General features: G+C 42.2%; 1 protein-coding gene across 3 annotated transcripts; it reads right to left on the bottom strand.

Annotated features, from left to right (window-relative positions):
• Positions 1-1,724: 1,724 nt before the first annotated feature.
• Positions 1,725-14,991, bottom strand: LOC133918331 (probable histone acetyltransferase HAC-like 1). 3 transcript variants are annotated; one of them, XM_062362171.1, is made up of 17 exons: positions 14,220-14,991; positions 13,723-13,828; positions 13,342-13,609; positions 12,857-13,033; positions 12,551-12,709; positions 9,776-11,562; positions 8,792-9,088; positions 8,421-8,699; positions 7,669-7,797; positions 7,382-7,582; positions 7,083-7,225; positions 6,686-6,998; positions 6,382-6,521; positions 4,120-4,198; positions 3,652-4,041; positions 2,582-2,799; positions 1,725-2,454 (listed from the first exon to the last, which is right to left on the bottom strand). In XM_062362171.1, exons 1-17 carry the CDS (start codon positions 14,414-14,416, stop codon positions 2,343-2,345), a joined length of 4,995 nt encoding a protein of 1,664 aa, XP_062218155.1. In that variant the 5' UTR covers positions 14,417-14,991; the 3' UTR covers positions 1,725-2,342. The 3 variants fall into 3 exon arrangements, with proteins under 3 accessions (XP_062218155.1, XP_062218154.1, XP_062218153.1); XM_062362170.1 differs by having other exon boundaries at positions 12,551-13,033; positions 13,342-13,383; positions 13,462-13,609; XM_062362169.1 differs by having other exon boundaries at positions 12,551-13,033.
• Positions 14,992-19,002: the final 4,011 nt, after the last annotated feature.

The following is a 19,002-nucleotide window of genomic DNA, read 5'->3' as shown; positions in this document are numbered from 1 at the left end:
TCTATTCCTAAAAACCTGCAAACTCCTTCACCTATACGTCGATGTCTAATTGCAAAAGAAAACAAGACAATAAACACCGAAAGCTAACACAAGAGCCAAAAAAGCACATCAAGCAACTCAATTTATTATTTTTATGATTTTTGGTGAATTATTGGTGAAGGGAACTATTAGATCTAAGTTGTAATGATGGAGATATGGCTTTCGAAGGGTAAAGAATGGTGTAGGAATTTTCTGGAGGCTTATGGTATTTTTTGAATTTTTGGGATTTTTTAGCAATTTTTAGGAATTAAATAAACACTACAAAAAATTCAAAAGAGATTATTTCAAATTATTTTACTAAAGAAAAACTTTTTCATAATTATTTACTATTTTTAGAATTAAAAACATTAAATAAAACTCATTTAAACATTAAGACAACTATTTTCTAGATTTTTTTGAAACATTTTCAGAATGTATTTATTATTTTAACCCTAAAACAGAATTAAAATATTTATATTATCATTGAAAACATATTTAAAAATTACAGAATTAATAAAAATTTTCCCCATATTTTACTATAAATAAAACCATATTTTCATATTCATGAGTTATTTTTCTACTGAAAAAGGGGAATTATTGTCAGCGGAGAATTAAAAGGAAAATGGGAATAGAAAAGCTGACGTGACATGCTGACTAGGTTAGGGCTGATGACGAGGCTAGACACATCGGATAAAATGACGATATGGCACGCTGACATGGTTTATGAGCGTTGACTTTACCGAGGCGAACTGGTATCTAATCGTGGTCGTACAATTTGAATCAGACGGTTGAGGCTTACCGTGGCTTGCTTCGGTGGACTAGGGTGGCGACGCAGCTCGTGTGCGGCTGCGCAGTAGCCGAAGAGGGGCGCAAAGTGCTGTCACAGTGGCTGAGGAGCTCTGACGAGCGGCGGAGAAGCACCTAGGGGCAACAAAGAACCCATTTGAGGCATGGGTGGGCATCAGGGAGGTCTACAGCGATGCAACGACAGCGACAAGGTAGGAGCAGGGGAATCAAATGCGGGGGAGGGTGTGAAGCAGATAAGGGGGTCTTAGGGGCCTTTTATATCTATTGCGTGGATTTCAAGTCTCCGTCCACCCTTTTTGTCAATTGATTGATGCCTTTCCATCCTCTAGCGTTGGGCTTTCTATTCAAGCAGTGTGGGATGCTAATTTCCTTTTCCTCGGCGTGAATTCAACAGCAGCTACCAAACATGGCACAGAAGGTGGCAAGCACGAGGTTGAAGGCGGGGCTGATGCGCAGGCCAAGCTACAGCGAAGAAAGGGAGATAGGGTGGGGCGCGTGGCCAAGGAGGAGAGAGAGAGGAGGCCGGGGCGCAAGGATGTGCCGGAGGGAGGGAGAGGGCCCAGGAGGAGAGGGATGGGAGGTCGGGCTGGGCTAGGAGAGGGGTTTTTGGGCTGAGGGATTCTTTTCTTTTTATTTTTGTTTTCTTTTCTCATTTCTTTTATTTATTTATTTCTTTGAGAAAAATTTATCTTGCAAATATAAATTAGGGCTGTTACAATACTAATAGCAGCGCTTCTGCGCTTGACATTATCACCATCTCCTGCAGCACTTTATGTAGAGTGCACTTCATGTAGTGTCCATACCGGCTTCAGAAATATCCACACGATACCATAAGGAACTGACAGGAAAGTCAGGATCGTACCATAGTGGTATGAAGAGCAAAATTTGAAGCATTACGGGACCAGAAAAGGCAGGTGCTGCTGCTACACAGATGCAGGGCTTACTTCCCCTTTATACTTTAAACAAAGATTCGTTCTACAAAAAATGGGGGGCAGAAATAAACAGAAACTTGTCCAACGCCCATCCCTTTTAACACCCCCCCCCCCCCCCTATATCCCTCTCCTGAACTGAGACAAGAAGAAACCGGAGAGGGAAGCTACACCAAATTTTAAACAATACAGGACCTGTCCAGGGACCTATTATACACCATCAGCAAGCAGCAACAAGATTAGTTCAACTAGTACAAGTCAAATAAAAGAATCACCACACCCAGGTTGCGTCCCGTCGACGATATCAGTGCAGTAACCAGGGTGCACCGCACCTAGTTAGCACCGGAGGGGTGCAAACAGTTACAACCTATGGTGATGCACACCCTTCAGCTCTTTGGAGAAAGGCAGGCACCCAAGCCTATACGTTAACCATTGGCAAAAGAATGCCCAAGACCATCGTAAGAATCCACGCGAAGTAATTTCTTACCTACATCCTATAAAGCAGCTTCTCCTTGGTGTGGGAGTGAGGAGTGCAACCCTGCAATACTTCCTATCTTCTTTCCACAAAGTATACCTGTACAGATGCAACTACTCATTCGCGGCAACTTCCGCTGCTCTTTGCCTCATCATTTCATTTACAGCAGCCCTCCTCCTGGAATCAGACTGTTGTTGTAACCTTCTAAGATGCTCTTTGAGATCCCTGTATAGTTTCCAGAAGTAATCAGGTGTTATTGCAATGGCAATGTTATGCATAAACACGGAAATGCTATGCTATGCATATGAACAAGAAGGCCAGGGCGACAGAATATAAGAGATGTGTCACACACCTGCACCTCGGTACATTGCAATCTGAATCTTTGCAAGCTCGAGCATGGAGTTGAAGCATGTACCACATTTTCTTGCAAAGGACACACCCCCCTGAAGCACGTTTTTTGCACTGCATCCCATGACGAAATAGTCCCTTGACTTTCCGGCAATTAGGATATTGACAGCTACCAGAGCGGCATGTTGAGGCATGAACCAGAAGATCAAGCATTTTCCTTAGCTGCAGCATCATGAAAAAAAAAACAATTTAGGTACACAATTTACTAAAGTGAACCTAGCAAGTGGAACACATGAACGTTATAGTTTCTCCACAAAAAGGCTGCATATGTTGAAACAGCAGTCCTGATAAACTAGGTCATTCAAGAACTAATTTACATCTATCAGCCTCGAAAAAATAATGATGAAAAAGTTCCCAGCAGAAACTTAATGTTCCTCCACTCCTGTACAACACCTGATAATTTTATCGTAGCATGTAGCTCTATGTTGAATGTTTGAGAGTACTGAATTCCACAGAATTGCTTCCATGATTTCCAGTCTGTGAAGTTCTAGCTTAAAAAAATTGCAGTAACTGTATAACCTGCCTGTTTCATACAAATGTTAAATTGTGAGCAAATGGATCCAATTATGATGATTCAGATCAGGGTTCCATTAAAAACTGGACCGGCGCAGGGGGAACCGACCAACACCAGTCATATCAGCTAGGACTGCCATGACCAAAAACTGGCTGTCTCCAGCAGGAAGTGAGCCCAGGCACAAGTTACTCTGTTGGGGGGTGGGTGGGGGGCCAAACTAAATGCATATCATTTGATGCATCCATGAAGCACTTTATCTACATCTTCAGCTCAAGTAAAGCATCATCATGAGATAGTTTTACCCTAACATGGGAAGTTTCTCATGCCAGTAGTATCATACAACTTAACATAGGTTTTGAAATTAGAGATTAATTTGGACAACTGTCAAGTTTCTATGCATGTGCATATTGTTTTTTACTCAACTACATAGAAAAAACATATATTTCAACAATGGTGGAACGAGAACAAATTACTAGTGGGTAACAACTAAAAAGGCATACCTGCTGAACACGTAATTGCCGAGCTTCCTTATTTTGGGCATCACGGTCTGCAGCTGATGGATGGTTTGTTAACGTGTGAGGATGATTGACCGCTCCTTTTTGGAAACAAGCATCGCATACATCAAAATCTGAGCAAACTTCACACCGCCAACCTTGACCGGTTTCGATATCATGACAGCAGACATTGCATGTAGTGACAAATGCAGGTGCAGTTGGATTATGTAGATGGTACAACACCATCATTGATGAATGCTTTGCACGGCGAAGGGTGTCATATTGATAATGGTTTCCTTGACAAAGACTAAGGAAGGCCTGCCTGGTGTCGAAAAACTCACTTTCTAGGATGTCATCTCTATCTTTTGTATCCTTGGGCACCCCAACAATATCAACCTAAATAGAGAGAATCGAGTCATATGTTAGACACCCTTTGCTCTGTTGCTATACTGAGAATAAGAAGGGTTTAGTTACCGGATGAAGCGTATGCGTGTCTTTACTATTACTCGGGTGCCTCTCCCTCTCTTCAAGCTGTTGTTCTGCATCGTAACACCTGCAACAACAAAATACTCAATTTCACAAAAGGAACTTAACAAGCACATGGTATTCATTGACTTGCAGAAGACTTGCGACAAAATATCAAGGAATCTTATGCAGTGGGCCTTGGAGAAACACTAAGTCCCAACAAAGTACAATACCCTCATCAAGGATATGTACAATAATGTTGTGACAAGTGTTCGACAAGTGAATGTGACACCAATGACTTTTCGTTTAAAATAGGACTACATAAAGAGTCAACTTTGAGCCCTTATTTATTTGTTTTGGTGATAAATGAGATCACAAGTGACATACGGGGAGATATCCCTTGGTGTATGCTCATTGCTGACGATGTAGTGCTAGTTGACGGTAGTAAGATATGGGTTAATAAGAAATTGGAGTTGTCGAGATATACTTTAGAATCAAAAGGTTTTAGACTTAGTAGGACTAAAACCAAGTATATGAGGTGCGATTTCGGTGAAGAGGATGTTAGTCGCGATGGAGAGGTGGTTCCCAAGAAGGATACCTTTTAATACTTGGGATCAATGCTACAGAGGGATGATGATATTGATGAAGATGTTAGTCATAGAATCGAAGTTGGATGGATGAAACGACACCAAGCTCCTGGCATCCTCTGTGATAAGAGGGTGCCACAAAAGCTGAAAGCTAAAATCTATAGGACGACGATTCGACCTGTGATTGTGTATAGTGTTGAATGTTAGCCAACTAAAAGGAAACATGATTAACAATTAAGTGTAGCAGAGATGCATATGTTGCGATGGATTTGTGGACATACAAGAAAGGATCATATCCAAAATGATGATATACGTGATAGGGTAGGGGTAGCGTCAATTGAAGAAAAGCTTATCTAACATCGGTTGAGATGGTTTGGACATATCCAACGGATGCCTCCAGAGGCACCTGTGCATAGCGGGATATTAAGGCGCGCTAATAATATGAAGAGAGACAAATGTCGACCAAACCTGGCATGGGAAGAGTCTGTAAAAAGAGACTTGAAGGAATGAAATATCCCAAAAAAACTATCTATGGATAGAAACGCGTGGAAGTTAGCATCCATATGCCAAAACCATAACTTATGCATCAGCCTTCTTGTACCGTTATTAATTTTAGTATATTTTACTATTACTAGTACATTTTTATTATTATTGTTTTCTTATCTTTTTAGTTGGATTTTGTGGGTTTCATCTCTAGCCTACCCTAACCTGCTTGGGACAAAGGCTTTGTTGTTATTATCACAAAAAGAACTTAACAAGAGCTAATTAGTTTATCCATCTTGAAAATTTGTATAAAAGAAATAATTTTATCAAGGAAAAAACTTATTTATCACCAATGAAGCACACCAAGAAGTTGCGCCTAGCGTAGTTGGTCAGTGCACGTTGTTGCGCCCATGCCACCCGCGTTCAAGCCTGCTCAATACTAGTTCTCACCAATTTAACGACAAAGCACACCTAATTTGTCCCATCAGAATCTCCAATAAGAACAGTGTTACAAAAGGGGGCAGGGGCATTTAAGGCTTAAAAATTAAGAGGGGCAAGGAGGGGAGGGGAGGGAAGGGGAGGTTGGTAGTTAACTCTAGTTGCTGCCAAGCCTTCACCTGTCCGGTGTTGGCCTCATCGTCAACATAGCCATCCACATGGTAAATGAGATGGCGACACTACATGATAATGGCAGCAAACCCTAACCGCCATGGAGCATAAGCCTAACCACCATGGAGCATTCCCCTATCGGCTTTCAGGCTCATTGTTGCTGTACTGTCCATATGCTTCATGAGATGGTGACACTAGCAGCGGAGGGAAGATGAGATAAGGGCATTGGGGCCAGGCTGGAGAAGGTTAAGCCATCGATGCAGAGGGGAATATAATTGCATATCTTCCTTTGAGAATTCACCTTTCATTTTCTTATTGGGAGTTTTACTGGTGATAAGGATACAGCTTTGTGGCAATAAAAAGAGTAAATGGGATGTTATGTCGCTTCAACAAAAAGATGTTTAAGGACCGCAATTATGTTATAGAATTGCTGCATTACCACGCTGGGCATCATAATAACATTAATAAGAGCAATAATAGAAAACTTCTAGACACTTATTTTCTGGCATGTAACAGATGGTTATAAAATTTGAGTGGGACAGAGAGGTAAATCACAGACACAGGTCCAACATTGTCACAGAAATCAACTTACTTATCACAGATGTAAAAGCTTCTGCATTGATGGCAGACCCAACGTCTTCCAGACACCATAAGGATACAGCAGTGACTACAAGAATACTGTAAATGGACCATAATGAAATCTTCCTTCATAGGACATATGGTTTCCCCAAGCTGCGTGCACCAAAATTGGATCATGGTAAATATGTCACCCAAGTAAAACAAAAGGCAAGTATGTGGACAAGAGATTACGGGAGGGAGGGACAAGGGAATAATTTGTAGGTAATATAGTATTTATGAGAACAAGAAATACACAAAAAATCAAATAAAAAGCTTACCTTATGCATCAACATAGCATCCTTGGAAGCATTTCCAGTGAGATCGGTGTGACCAGCAGCTTTAAGAGTTCTTTTCGTAATAATCTTCTTTGTCTTACTCTTCTTCTGAAGCTTCCGGTCATCTTCTTCTTGACGCAGTTGATTGATCATATCTTCTGCAGCTCCTGGCCAATAATCCCCATCGAAGTACGGCAGACGAGCAGCAGTCATCTTAGCCTTGCATTCCCCCGTAGTGGTGAAGAAATTGTCATAGAGGTTTGTCAGCTCAACAACAATTTTCTCCGTAGAAGCTTTTCGAAGCATAGATAAGTACCTGAGTGTAAAAGAAACCACACATCAGAAATGATAGAGCAGGAGTTAAAAGGAGATTAACATAGGTGTTAATCTAAGGTCTTACCACTCACGCAGTTTGTCAGATTTTGGAGTCTTTTGAATCTCAGGATGGCAATATAAGATGTAATCTTCACCCTTCAAAGGTGGGCAAGCCCATATGTAACAGCTTGAGAATCCACGCAGCTTACAATATTCAAGGTATCCTATCTGTACACATCAATCACTGATATTAGATTATGAAGACTGCTAGCTCAAAAAGGAAGAAAGCAGTATCCCATCAAATGTTTTCATACAGTTCTGACCAGCCCAGTAAAACAATGAATTCGCATTAGTCATAACAACTCAGCATAGATAGTAGATTACCAGAATTTCATGATATACAAATGTACGTAAGGCCTCTCCGGACACTGTTCTGATCTCAGGTCTAAAGTATTTAACAGAATCCAAGTATGACAAATAAACACGACGCTGGTTTGGAAAAGAGCATTCTGCACCAAATTCTTGAACATACATTCCAAACAGGCACACTTCCACACCTTCTATTTTCTGGAACAAAAGAACAGCCTGCAAACATTTCATAGGGATAGAATAGATATCAGTGGTGTGTCTGACCGTAATTCATACTTCAAATTACAGGAATGGATTCTTACCTTGGACTTGTAAGCGAACTCTGTAGGGTAATTATCTTCTTGAAAAATTTCCAGAAAACGTGGTTTAACCTCCAGCTTCTTATCCACTGATGAAACAACTCTGACCACAAGACCTTCTGCTCCAGGAACCTAACAAGCAAGGAACAATTAGAAATGAAGTGTGGCAAAAGGGAAAAGATTTTGAACCAGAAGGAATCAAATTTGATGGCAAAAGGGAAAGTGTGGCAGAATGCAGGGGCATACTCTCAATTACGAGAGGGAAGTCCCTGACAGAACATACATGTGGAAAATTAAATGTGAGACAAAAGAGAATTCAACAAGATAATGCAGAACAAAACTAGCACGTTAAGTTCTTAAAAAACCTAGGCACCGCACAGAAGCATTCTCTGCATCAGTAAAGACAGTCCTTGTGCACGGCTACAGTGATGTTGGTTGCAGTAGCAAAGCAGCCAATTTAGTCCAGCCTATTTGTTGTCCGTAGTTAGCTTGTATTCTCTTATTGGCAGACTGTGTTCCCCACTCCCAACTAAAGACTACTATTTCGTCAATAAATGACAAAGCACTGTACCAACAGAAGTCTAAAAGGTGATACTCGTTGATTATTATAAGTTTATCTTCATGTAGCTAGGCCTTCTCATACTACATTTTGTTAAGAATTGGTAAATTAGGTAAAATAAGTCAGATAAAGAAAGTATCAACTCTTTATGCCTTTATCAACATCCAGTTCACAAATAAGACGTAATCTCACCAACCTCATCAAAACTTTTCCCAGCAGCAGCTGCCCGGTCCTGTCTCTCCAGTTTAAGCCGTTTAAAAAGCCGATCTTCTATGTGATCACTAAGAACAGTTCTCGGCAGATCTTTTGCCCCAAGAACAGTACTCTGCGGTAAAGGCACACGCAACCCACGTTTTACCTCCTCAACATAGCAATCGGGGCAAGTATACTCTGCTTGTCCTCCATCATTCCTTCTTTTATTAAATAAAGCGCAAATTTGATGTTTCCAGCTTCCACACTTGTCACACTGAACCCACTGCAGAATGCATCATTTGAAAAGATTTAGCACACAAGAAAGATATCAGGAATTTTGATGACATAACCACAATAGTAAAATGTGGAACTTACCGATTCTTCAGTCTCCTCGTCATTTCTTTTTTTCTCGAACTTGGCCTTCAAAAATGCTTGACCTTCAACCTCAATAGTCTCACCACGAGACTCATTGTAACAAGGGATACAGAAATAATGACGTGTATCACCAGTACCGACAGTGTAGTATGGTGCATTTCGCTTTATCCGAGCTCCACAGGGAGAACAATATATTGGTGGAGGTTCAAAAGTAAGTTTTTCTACTCGACAAAGCTGGCAAGAATTCTCATTTTCAGAGTGACCGATAGCTTGATTCTTTTCAGCTTTAGCCTTACTCTGTCAAATGCCGGAACATGTAAAATTAGTTCCTCACAGAAAATACATTGTATGTTAAGTTACAAGATTCACCATAAGAATTGAAAACAGTATTATGAACAATACTTTTAGCCAGAGGAAAATTTGTTGAATTTGCACAAAAAGGACAGGAAAAAGCACCCATAATTTCTCTCACAAAAGGTAAAAATACTTTATTTGGTAAGATACAGTACTTACAGGGAAATTCCTTATTTAGTAAGGAAATGGGAATTTAGAGGGTGAGGGTTTTTAAAGTCACTTGTTTGGTTAGTGAGCATGAAATTTGAGTGGAAGGGGAATTAGAAATTTCAAGTTTGAAGGTCCAACTCACACCATTTAAAACCTATGGAGAGTGGAATTCTCTTAACTTACTAGCTAGCATTTGGCAATGCTATAGCCAACTTATATTTGTGTAAGCTCATGCTGTAATTAGAATTTATTTAGTACAGTAGCAAGGATGCAAGGGAGGGAAGAATTAACCAACCATTGAAAAAGCAAAGTAGAAAACTTGTCAGTACTTGCATGTTTAAAAGAAGATAACAGGAGAGCATAAACTACATCTTTTCAATGACAATTGTCAGTTCTACTTATCTCCTATATTTAATCAATGGTCCAACAATTTTGTTAAAGAAATACTAGTGGTGGTCATTTCCAAGTTGAAAAACATACCTGACCAATCCACAGCCTTAGACTATCAATATGTTCCTTTATTTGTTCTAGAGTGAACAACTCAGTCAGTGAGCCACCTTTTATCTTTGGTTTTCCTGATTTAGACACTGTAGCATCCGTTGAATCATTAGTTTCATTATTAACCTCAAGGACATTTCCACTTGTCTCTTTGTCAATCGACAAGTTTTCTTGATTGATATGAGAGTTCGTCTCATTCAAAACACCAGGAATCACATTATGCCTCGCTGTCGGAACATTTCCATCAATACCATAAACAGTCTTTATGGACTTCTGCGGAACTCGCAAGTCAGCCTTCACATCCACCTCCCGTTTCAGGTATGCCATCTTGTTATTGTGCTCAACCAGCTCAGGATGTCTTTCCTGTGAAACAAACTCTGGGTTTACATGAGGATTTGAGGTTACAGAGATTTCATTCTCTGGAGCACTCGGTGATGCAGGCTGCATCTTTAAACGTTTTGGTGCAGATCGTTGATCATCGAACGCTTCAACTGACACAGGGTCAATGTCCATTCTATCACCTTCTACGCCATTTGAGATTCTTGGTGTACTCTGTTGAGCAAATTTTCTAGACTCAAGGGCTTTTTGTTTAGACGCCTGTTCAGCTGATCGGCGCAAAAAATTCTTTACGTTGCTGCATACAGGACACTGCTCATCAACACAAGTCTTATAATGTTGAGACACCATTTTTGACTTACTGCAGTCCCTGTACGAACAATCTTTTCTTTGACAGTTCTGAAAATGCTTGTAAAGATCCTGCACCTGAACACAGTGATGGAATTTACAACTTCCAATAGGACATGAGCATGCTTTTGCATGTAGTAGTAATAGTAACCACTTTATCTGACGGACATAATAGATATTTCCAGTGATCTGTTCAAATCCTCCACCCGGGGGCTTTGGCAGTGCAGGATCGGTTGAAGTCACAGCGCCATGAGAAAGACGCCAATCAGATGAAAATGGTTGTTGTGCTCCATCCTGCGCCATTGGTCTTTGACAAAAACCTTCCTGTATTTGCTTTTCAAGTGATGAATTAGCAGTGACAGGAGCCTTTTCGATTGTTTGAGGTTGCCATTGGAGCTGCAGCATTTGATCTGTCTGTGATCCTTTCAGCACATAACTGACATCATTGGAACCATCATTAAGCTGTGGATTAGGGGGCAACAGTTGCTGAGAATCATGTGACACAGAAGCATGAAAATTTTGAGAGCCAGATAGATGACCAAACATCTGCCCTCCTTTGACATTATCATGACCACTTCTTTGCTGGTATTGACCCTGGAAATTTGGATGGTCAACAGGGTCAGTTGCTTGTGAAGATATCAGCTCATTATGTGGCAGACCCCCCTGTTCTGACAGTTGCATGGAATGGCTGGAAGCTAATTGAGACTGTTTAAAGGAATTGCTCCTCAGCATAGCCTGCTGATGCTGTGGATTTGGCTGCTGTTGATTTAGATGAAACTGATTTTGAACAAACTGGGAATTAGGCTGCACCTGATGTTGCTGTATTGAGTGCTGCTGACGGAGTAGTTGCTCATGAGTCAACTGTGATGACTGAAAATTTACCTTTTCTGGTTGATCCAGAACCTCAGTTTTTATTTGAGGCTGTGGTTGAATGGACTGAATGTTTAACTGATTGTTAACCAACATTGGGTTAATTCTTGATCTAGACTGCAAATTTGCAGCACTCGTGCTCTGATTATTTCCCGTTGCTAAAGCAGAAGAACCAGTAGCATAAAAACTGCCAGAACCAGCCATATTAACTGATGCTGCACAAAAGAAGTAACACAATTTACTTTATCACAATGCCACGAGGATATATGAACATTGATATCTATGAAAACTAAAATACATGGCAAGTGAGTCAATGAGAAATAGTAACAAGCCAACTTTATCAAAATTATTCTGTAACAAAATTAAGCTGGGAAGTCTCACAGGCACAGATCGTACAGGTGTATGCTTCGGAAGAAAAATCTAGACCCCCTATATTATGTATTGCAGGTCACATTGTGTCCTACTGGTCGTCTATCTAGTCTGTGGCGCAAATGTACAAGTAGAGAAGGGAGTGTGCGTGTGTTTGTTTTTTCTTCCCATCTCTATTGAGAGGGGAGGGTGCATGTGTTTTTTATTGGCTCATCTTCTGAATACAAAGAGACACAGTTCTCTTGTGTGTTCGAGAGAAAGAAAAAAATATGTATTGCAGAAAGAGGAGGATCCGATGCTACCATAATGTTGCAGCTATTTAGAATCATTAATAATAATAAGCTATAACACTGGTTCATTGCTCAACTGAGATACCCTTAAATCATCATTTAATTATCAAACAGCACAACCGTATATGCCTACAAGCCTCCATCTGGAGATACTCAGACTGGTGCTACAGATACTAAGGTCGAAACAGTATCATCCCCCACTCCCCTCCTTAAGTTAAGGACTCCAGGCAACATATTGATCATAAAGCTGGCAATTCCAGGTGCAAGGAACTAAACTTAGCAGTCATGTATTAGTTTCATGTGTCCCCTAACTGGCAAAGAATGTTCTAACAAGTTAGTTTGTGCAACAATAGATATTATTTTGACATGACATGAATGATACACATGTTTATCGAGTCATGTAACGATGAAAATATAGAATCATTGCAACTTTCTGATTTGTGCTCTTTGAAAACATAACCTCAACATTATGGCTTATGGGACAGAGCATCCATACGAGGGAAGTAAAAGAGTGGATGCAAATGCCAAAAGACAGCAAGCTTACTCGGTATCCTCTGTGGAGGGAGCTGATTGAACTGTTGCTGTAGAGGTTTAGGCGAACTTCCATAAGGGGATATGTTCAGATATGCTTCTGGTGATGTAGTCCTGTTTGTTAGCTGCATGTTTGACCCATGTAATCCCATTCCACCATTCATGTGTCCATCTGATAAACCATATGCAGAAGAGTTATCCAGCATGCCTGAATGTACTCCAGAATTACTGTGCCCCCCAATATGCTGGATTGGTTGGCTATTTTGGTTGCTAGGAAACTGCTTCTGATGCTGAATATGTGGCACCACAGCTGACTCACCATTGAAACATCCAGCTCCATTTGAATAGTCAGGATTGCCAGGTACATTCTGTTGATTAGTGAATCCTGGAGTTGGGATCATTCGCTGAACACCAACTGAACCCATCGTAGATTGGACACTATTTGTGAGAGAATTCTGTGGGGCAGTTAAATGCTGGTAGCCGTTAGAGATTGAACCTGTAAGGAGGAATTATGAGTAAGCTGAGCCATGTAAAGAGACCGGTACAAAAAAACACTAAGGATATATGGTGAGCCAGTCTGGCACTGCATAAGCTTCAGCTTCTTGCTAAAATGATCAAATCCATTTCCAAACAACACATGTCAAAAGGCACGCTCCTGGTTTATGGATATAACCAACAATATGGCATATAAGCCTGGCTCTCAAATAGGTGCTGTTTTTTAGCACATAAGCCCTACATCATGACTAGAGCAGAACTTCAAGTAACGAAAAATTGGCCCAAGGACTTGAGTAAAATCATATGCACCTGGCATCGAGGTACCCATGTTGGCATTCTGAGGAGCCATGCCTGCACCAGATGATGAAAGAGCATTGTTGTCTGTAACATAAGAAATCCTAGTATTTCCACTAGTGCCTTGCGTCATACCAGGTGTCGGAATCATCGTGCCGTAGCTAGAAGAAGATGCTATCTGCCTTGACATTTGTTGGTTTTGTTGGTTCTGAGCGCTCAAGATCTTAATAGCAAATTGCAATTGTGGCTCAACTGGTCCCTTCATCATATTGTAGTACTCATTCTGTTCAAACAACCAAAATGATGAAACGGTAAGATTTACCTTTTCTCCCCAGAAAAGTACTTGGTCGCTAGTAAATCAGAGCTGCAAAAGAAAAGGGGAAGAGATAGTAATACCTTGTTTGAGAATTTTCTAAACAAGATCTCCTCAAGCCGCCTCGCCAGTTCAGGCAATCGCCGCCGCCACTCAGCCGACGATTGTTTCCTTCCTATATACTCGAATCTGCCAATTTGAGAATAACAAGTCAAAAACCCAGCCCTATACCTTCTATTGGATTAAAAAAAATCAGCCAGACCTAAATTTTTGGGGCTTGGGACGGGGATTCAACTAATTTCAAAATGTATGCACAATCCCTCATAAATTTGAAGGGAAGCAATAACATAAGTAGTACATCTATTGTAGCCTCCGTGGCTATGAAAAGGAAAAAACTTTAGCAGTATCAAAGTTGATATGGTTACTATTTGTTGTTCGGATCATCTTAACAATTTTGATTCCCCTCATAGTTTCTGGCTACGCTGCCGTTTGGCCAGCAGTGCCTCACTAACTCAGTACAATTAATACCCTCGCTACAAAGTAGTCTATTTAGTGAAAGTCAACAGTAATAAACACTTACATCTTGTCGCGCATATTTCTGCGCAGCATCACAAACTGGGCGTCAACCCCGCCGAGGCCCACCACATCCTGCATCTGCTGATGCTGCGGCAGCCCGTCGGCGCCGCCAACACCAACACCAACGCTGCCAACCTGATTCATCTGCGCTGCCTGCACTGACATCTGCCCGGACAGGTGGGCAGCCTGCCCTACATTCATCTTCGACGCAGGCCAAACCTCAGATCATCACAATCGTCCCGCGCGGCGCTGCTGGATGCAGCAACCCCCAAATGAGCACGCGTGACGTCACACGTGAAAAAACGTGAAAAGGAGCAAACTTTCGTGCCAACAGCACAGCATTAACAGGAAAAGGATCTATCCTACTCCAAATCCAACCTAGAACGCTGCCCAATTAAGCATGGATGGCACTGTACCAGCGGTGGCACGTATCAGGCCAGTAAGCAAGCGCCTGCGCCCACGCGGGGGCAGCTCGCGACGACCATGCAGCAGCGATCAGAGCCCGCGCGCGCAACACGAGCAGTCGAAGACCCGGCCGGCGAGTTGGAGACCCCCCGGGGGGCCGGCGCGCTCGAAACCCTAGAATCCCGGCGCGGCCGCGCGGGGGACGGTCGGAGGGCCCAGCTGACGCCGGGGCGATGGGGCTCGGGTCCTGTCCGTACGACGGCGAGCGGCGGCCGGCGACGGGGGCGTGGGCGGGGGCGGGTCGCGGCGGAGGAGGTACAGGGGGAGGGGGAATTGGGGGAATTGTCGGGGCCGAGCGACGCGGGGAAGGAGGGGAGGAGGCATCGACCAATCGCGGATCTGCGCGGATTCGGGCGCCGCGGGTCGCTGCGGGTGGGCCCGGGGCGCTGGTGCGGCCTGGGGTAAATGATTGGGAAAACTGAAAAAAAAAACCCCAAAATCACTTGGATTTTAACTTTCTCCCCTAAAAGTTATTTTTGTTGCAAAAACCCTCCAAAAATTTGACTTTGTTGCAAAAAAACCCCTAAAAATTCAAAAAATAAAAAAATCATTAAAAAATTCTAAAAAAAAACTAGAGACAATTCTAAGACCTTTTGAGAAAAAAAATTTCAAAAATAATATCCTTTGCATCATATTTCATGGAGAGGAAGTTTGGAAAAAAAAGAAAAATGTGCAGCTCATTTATTAACTCATGTTATTTTAACTTTGTCATGTCTACCATTATTTTTCCTACACAAATAATTGTTTAAGTAAACTAATAAAAGTGGTTCAACTAATTTTGGGGGTGTTATGGATTAGTTATGAATTAATATATCTGCAACACATTTACTCAATCCTGCACGTTACAATAACTATTTCAAGATTTCATGTATTTTTACAAGATAGAGGATCATGTAAGAAGACTAAAAAATTTTGTTTCATGATTTTTGGATTAGTAAATAATTAACTATGCATTTAACTCGAAATAATAAATGAGTTGCACGTTTTTCTTTTTTTTTTTCAAACTTACTCTCCATAAAATATGATGCAAAGGACATTATTTTTGAAAAAAATTCACAAAAGGTCTTATAATTGTCTCTAGTTTTTTTAGAATTTTTTGTGATTTTTTTTATATTTTTTGAATTTTTGGGGGTGTTTTTGCAACAAAATCAAACCTTTGGGGGGTTTTTTGCAACAAAACAACTTTTGGGGGGAAGTCAAAATCCAAGTGACTTTTGGGGGGGGGGGGGTTGCATTTATCCCTAACTGATTTGGTGGTGGCCGCTTCATTTCACATGAGCGCAATCGCAACTCGTTAAGATCGTGCGGTTTTTTTTTGTCGAAAATGATAATGTTTGGCGTTTGGCGCATCGGACGGCCATTCAGCCTATAGTCTATCATAGATAATTAGTTTAACCTATTCTCGATTATTAATATCGGTTGTGTTGTCCCTCATGACCCCATCCGTCAATTTGCTCTGATCACCTTTGTCTCGTCTCTTCCATTACTCCCCTTACTCGATCCGATCTCCTACTACGTTGCTCCTCAGCCATCGCTCCATTTACAGATCCAGCTCCCTTCCTTTCGTCTCATCCCTCTCCCTCTTCAGATGAACACTGTTAGCGCCCAAACATCCGATCTGAGCACAGTATCAGATGGTTCCTAGCCGTTAGATTGAAGGAGTAAGTTAGTCAACTATCCTCCAATCAAAATGATTCCCCTGGATGCCCGCAAGACTAATTAGTGGGTTGCGCTTCCGATCTATGCCTCCCCATCTCTATTTTTTCATGTGTCATTCCTCCTCCCTCGTGCTCCCCACTGCTCGTCGCTGCTGGATCCGGCGATCCTGAGTCGTGTTGCCTCCGGACCCGACGGTCCTGAGTCGTGTAGCCTCCAGATCCGGTGATGCTAATGCTCCTCTCGAACCACATCGTTATGGAGGACACCGTCGCGCCAAACCAGTTCAATGCTGCCATCTGTCGTCGTCCTCTTTATCGACTAGGAGCCAGCGCTTCTTCTGAAGACGTCGCCACTGGATCTCCATGCAACACCACATTGTCATCCACCTCGTAGATTTGCTCGCGTACACGTAGAAGAAAACCTGGAGTCATAAGCCACTCTCATTAGCCGAATTCGAGCTAGGCAATGCAACATCAAAAAAGAAACAATGCAACATCGAATAATAATTAGTGCAATATAAAAAAAATCATTGCAACATCAAAAAGTATTTACTGTAACATCAAAAGGGAATCGATGCAACATTCTAAATGAAGGATTACAATATTGTGCAACATTAAAAAAAAGACAGCTCCAACATCGAAAAGTATTCACTGCAACGTCAAAATGAATCGATACAATATTCTAAACTAAGGACTGGAACATCATATACAAAATGGATCGTTGCAACAAATTAAATCGAATGACCGCAACATTCTTATCACAAAGGGGTAGGAGAAGATGATTGCCACATAAAGGTGTTTTGCCATATAAAGGAGAGGTCGTCACTGCCACACTCGCTGAGGTGCTCAGAGCAAGCGGAGTCACAGCTGCCGTTAGAGGAGTCACCATTGCCACACTCATTGAATGGCGCGGACGACGCCGGGGCCACCGAGCTCACAACCTCGCTCCCCCTCCCCGCCTCGTCACCTCTGACCCTATGGCTCACCTCGTATTGGCACACTAGATCCACTACCACGAGCTTGATCCACAAAGCTCGAGCTGGTCCGCCGAACGAGCTAGCCGATGAACATAGTGCTGCTGTCAAATATGAGCCAATCTGAAGATGGAAATGATAATGTTCGGGCGTTCGACGTATCAAACAACCCACTCAGCCCGCAGCCTATCATCGATAATTAGCCCAGCCCACCCTCAATTATTAACATCGGTCGTGTCGCCCCCACGGCCCCACCCGTCACTTTGCTCTAATCACCTTCGCCTCGCCTCCTCTGCCACTCCCCTCACTTGATCCGACCTCCTGCCGCGCCACTCCTTAGCCACTGCTCCACTTCCAGATCCAGCTCCCCACAGCTCAATCTAGCTCCCCTCCTTTCATCTCATCCCTCTCCTCTCTTCAAATTGGCTCATATTTGACAGCAGCACTACGTCCATCGGCTAGCTCATTCGGCGGACCAACTTGAGCTTTGTGAATCAAGCTCGTGGTAGTGGATCTAATGGCCCAATGCGAGGTGAGCAATAGGGTCAAGTGTGACGAGGCGGGGGGAGCGAGACTGGGAGCTCAGCGACCCCAGCGTTGTCCGCGCCATTCAACAAGTGTGACGACGGTGACTCCTCCAGCGGCAGCTGTGACTTCTCCTACTCTGAGCACCTCAACAAGTGTGGCAGCGACGATCTCTCCTTTCTATGGCAAAACACCTTTCTATGGCAGTCGTCTTCTTCTACACCTTTGTGATAAGAATGTTGTAGTCCTTCAATTTAATTTGTTGTAGAGATTCATTTTGTACATGATGTTGCAGTCCTTAGTTTAGAATGTTGTATAAATTCATTTTTGATGTTGCAGTGAATACTTTTTGATATTGCAGCTGTCTTTTTTAATATTGCATCGATTTCTTTTTGATGTTGCAGTAAATACCTTTTGATGTTGCAATAATCTTTTTTTTTTATGTTGCACTAACTATTATTCGATGTTGCATTGTTTCTTTTTTTATGCTGTATTAATTAACTTTCGATGTTGCATTGCCTAGCTCACATTCGGCTAATGAGAGTGGCTTCTGACTCCAGTTTTTCTTCTGCGTGTACGCGGCCACATCTACGAGGTGGATGGCAACGTGGTATTGCATGGAGGTCCAGTGGCGGCGTCTTCAGAAAAAGCGTTGGCTCTTGGTCGATGAAGAGGACGACGACAAATGGCAGCATCGATCTGGTTCGGCGCGATGGTGTCCTCCATAATAGTGTGGTTTGAGAGGAGCACTTGCATCGCCAGATCTGAAAGCTATACGGCTGAAGACCGCCGGATCCGGAGGCAACACAGCTCAAAACCGTCAGATCCAGCAGCAACTAGCAACGAGGGAGGAGAGAGAGCACATGAAGAAATAAAGATGAAGAGACATAGATCGAAAGTGCAGCCCACTAATTAGTCTTACTGGCATCCAGGAAAATCATTTTGATCGAAAAGCTACTGACTATCTTACTCCCTTTAATCTAACAGCTGGAAATCGTCTGATACTGTACCCAGATCGAACATGCAAACGCTAGCAACGTCCATTCTCCGTCAGCTAACTGTTTTACCTTTCTAAAAAATTCTAGTGAAATTGACTAGATTTGCGCTATTCACTTCTCGACCGATATAAAATGTGAATAAATGTTCTGAATGTCATGCAAGACCT

Source organism: Phragmites australis, chromosome 5 (genome assembly GCF_958298935.1).
Source record: "Phragmites australis chromosome 5, lpPhrAust1.1, whole genome shotgun sequence".
Lineage (NCBI taxonomy): Eukaryota > Viridiplantae > Streptophyta > Magnoliopsida > Poales > Poaceae > Phragmites > Phragmites australis.
The sequence above is the reverse complement of the archived record's forward strand: the minus strand, read 5'-3'. Positions and strand labels throughout refer to the sequence as shown.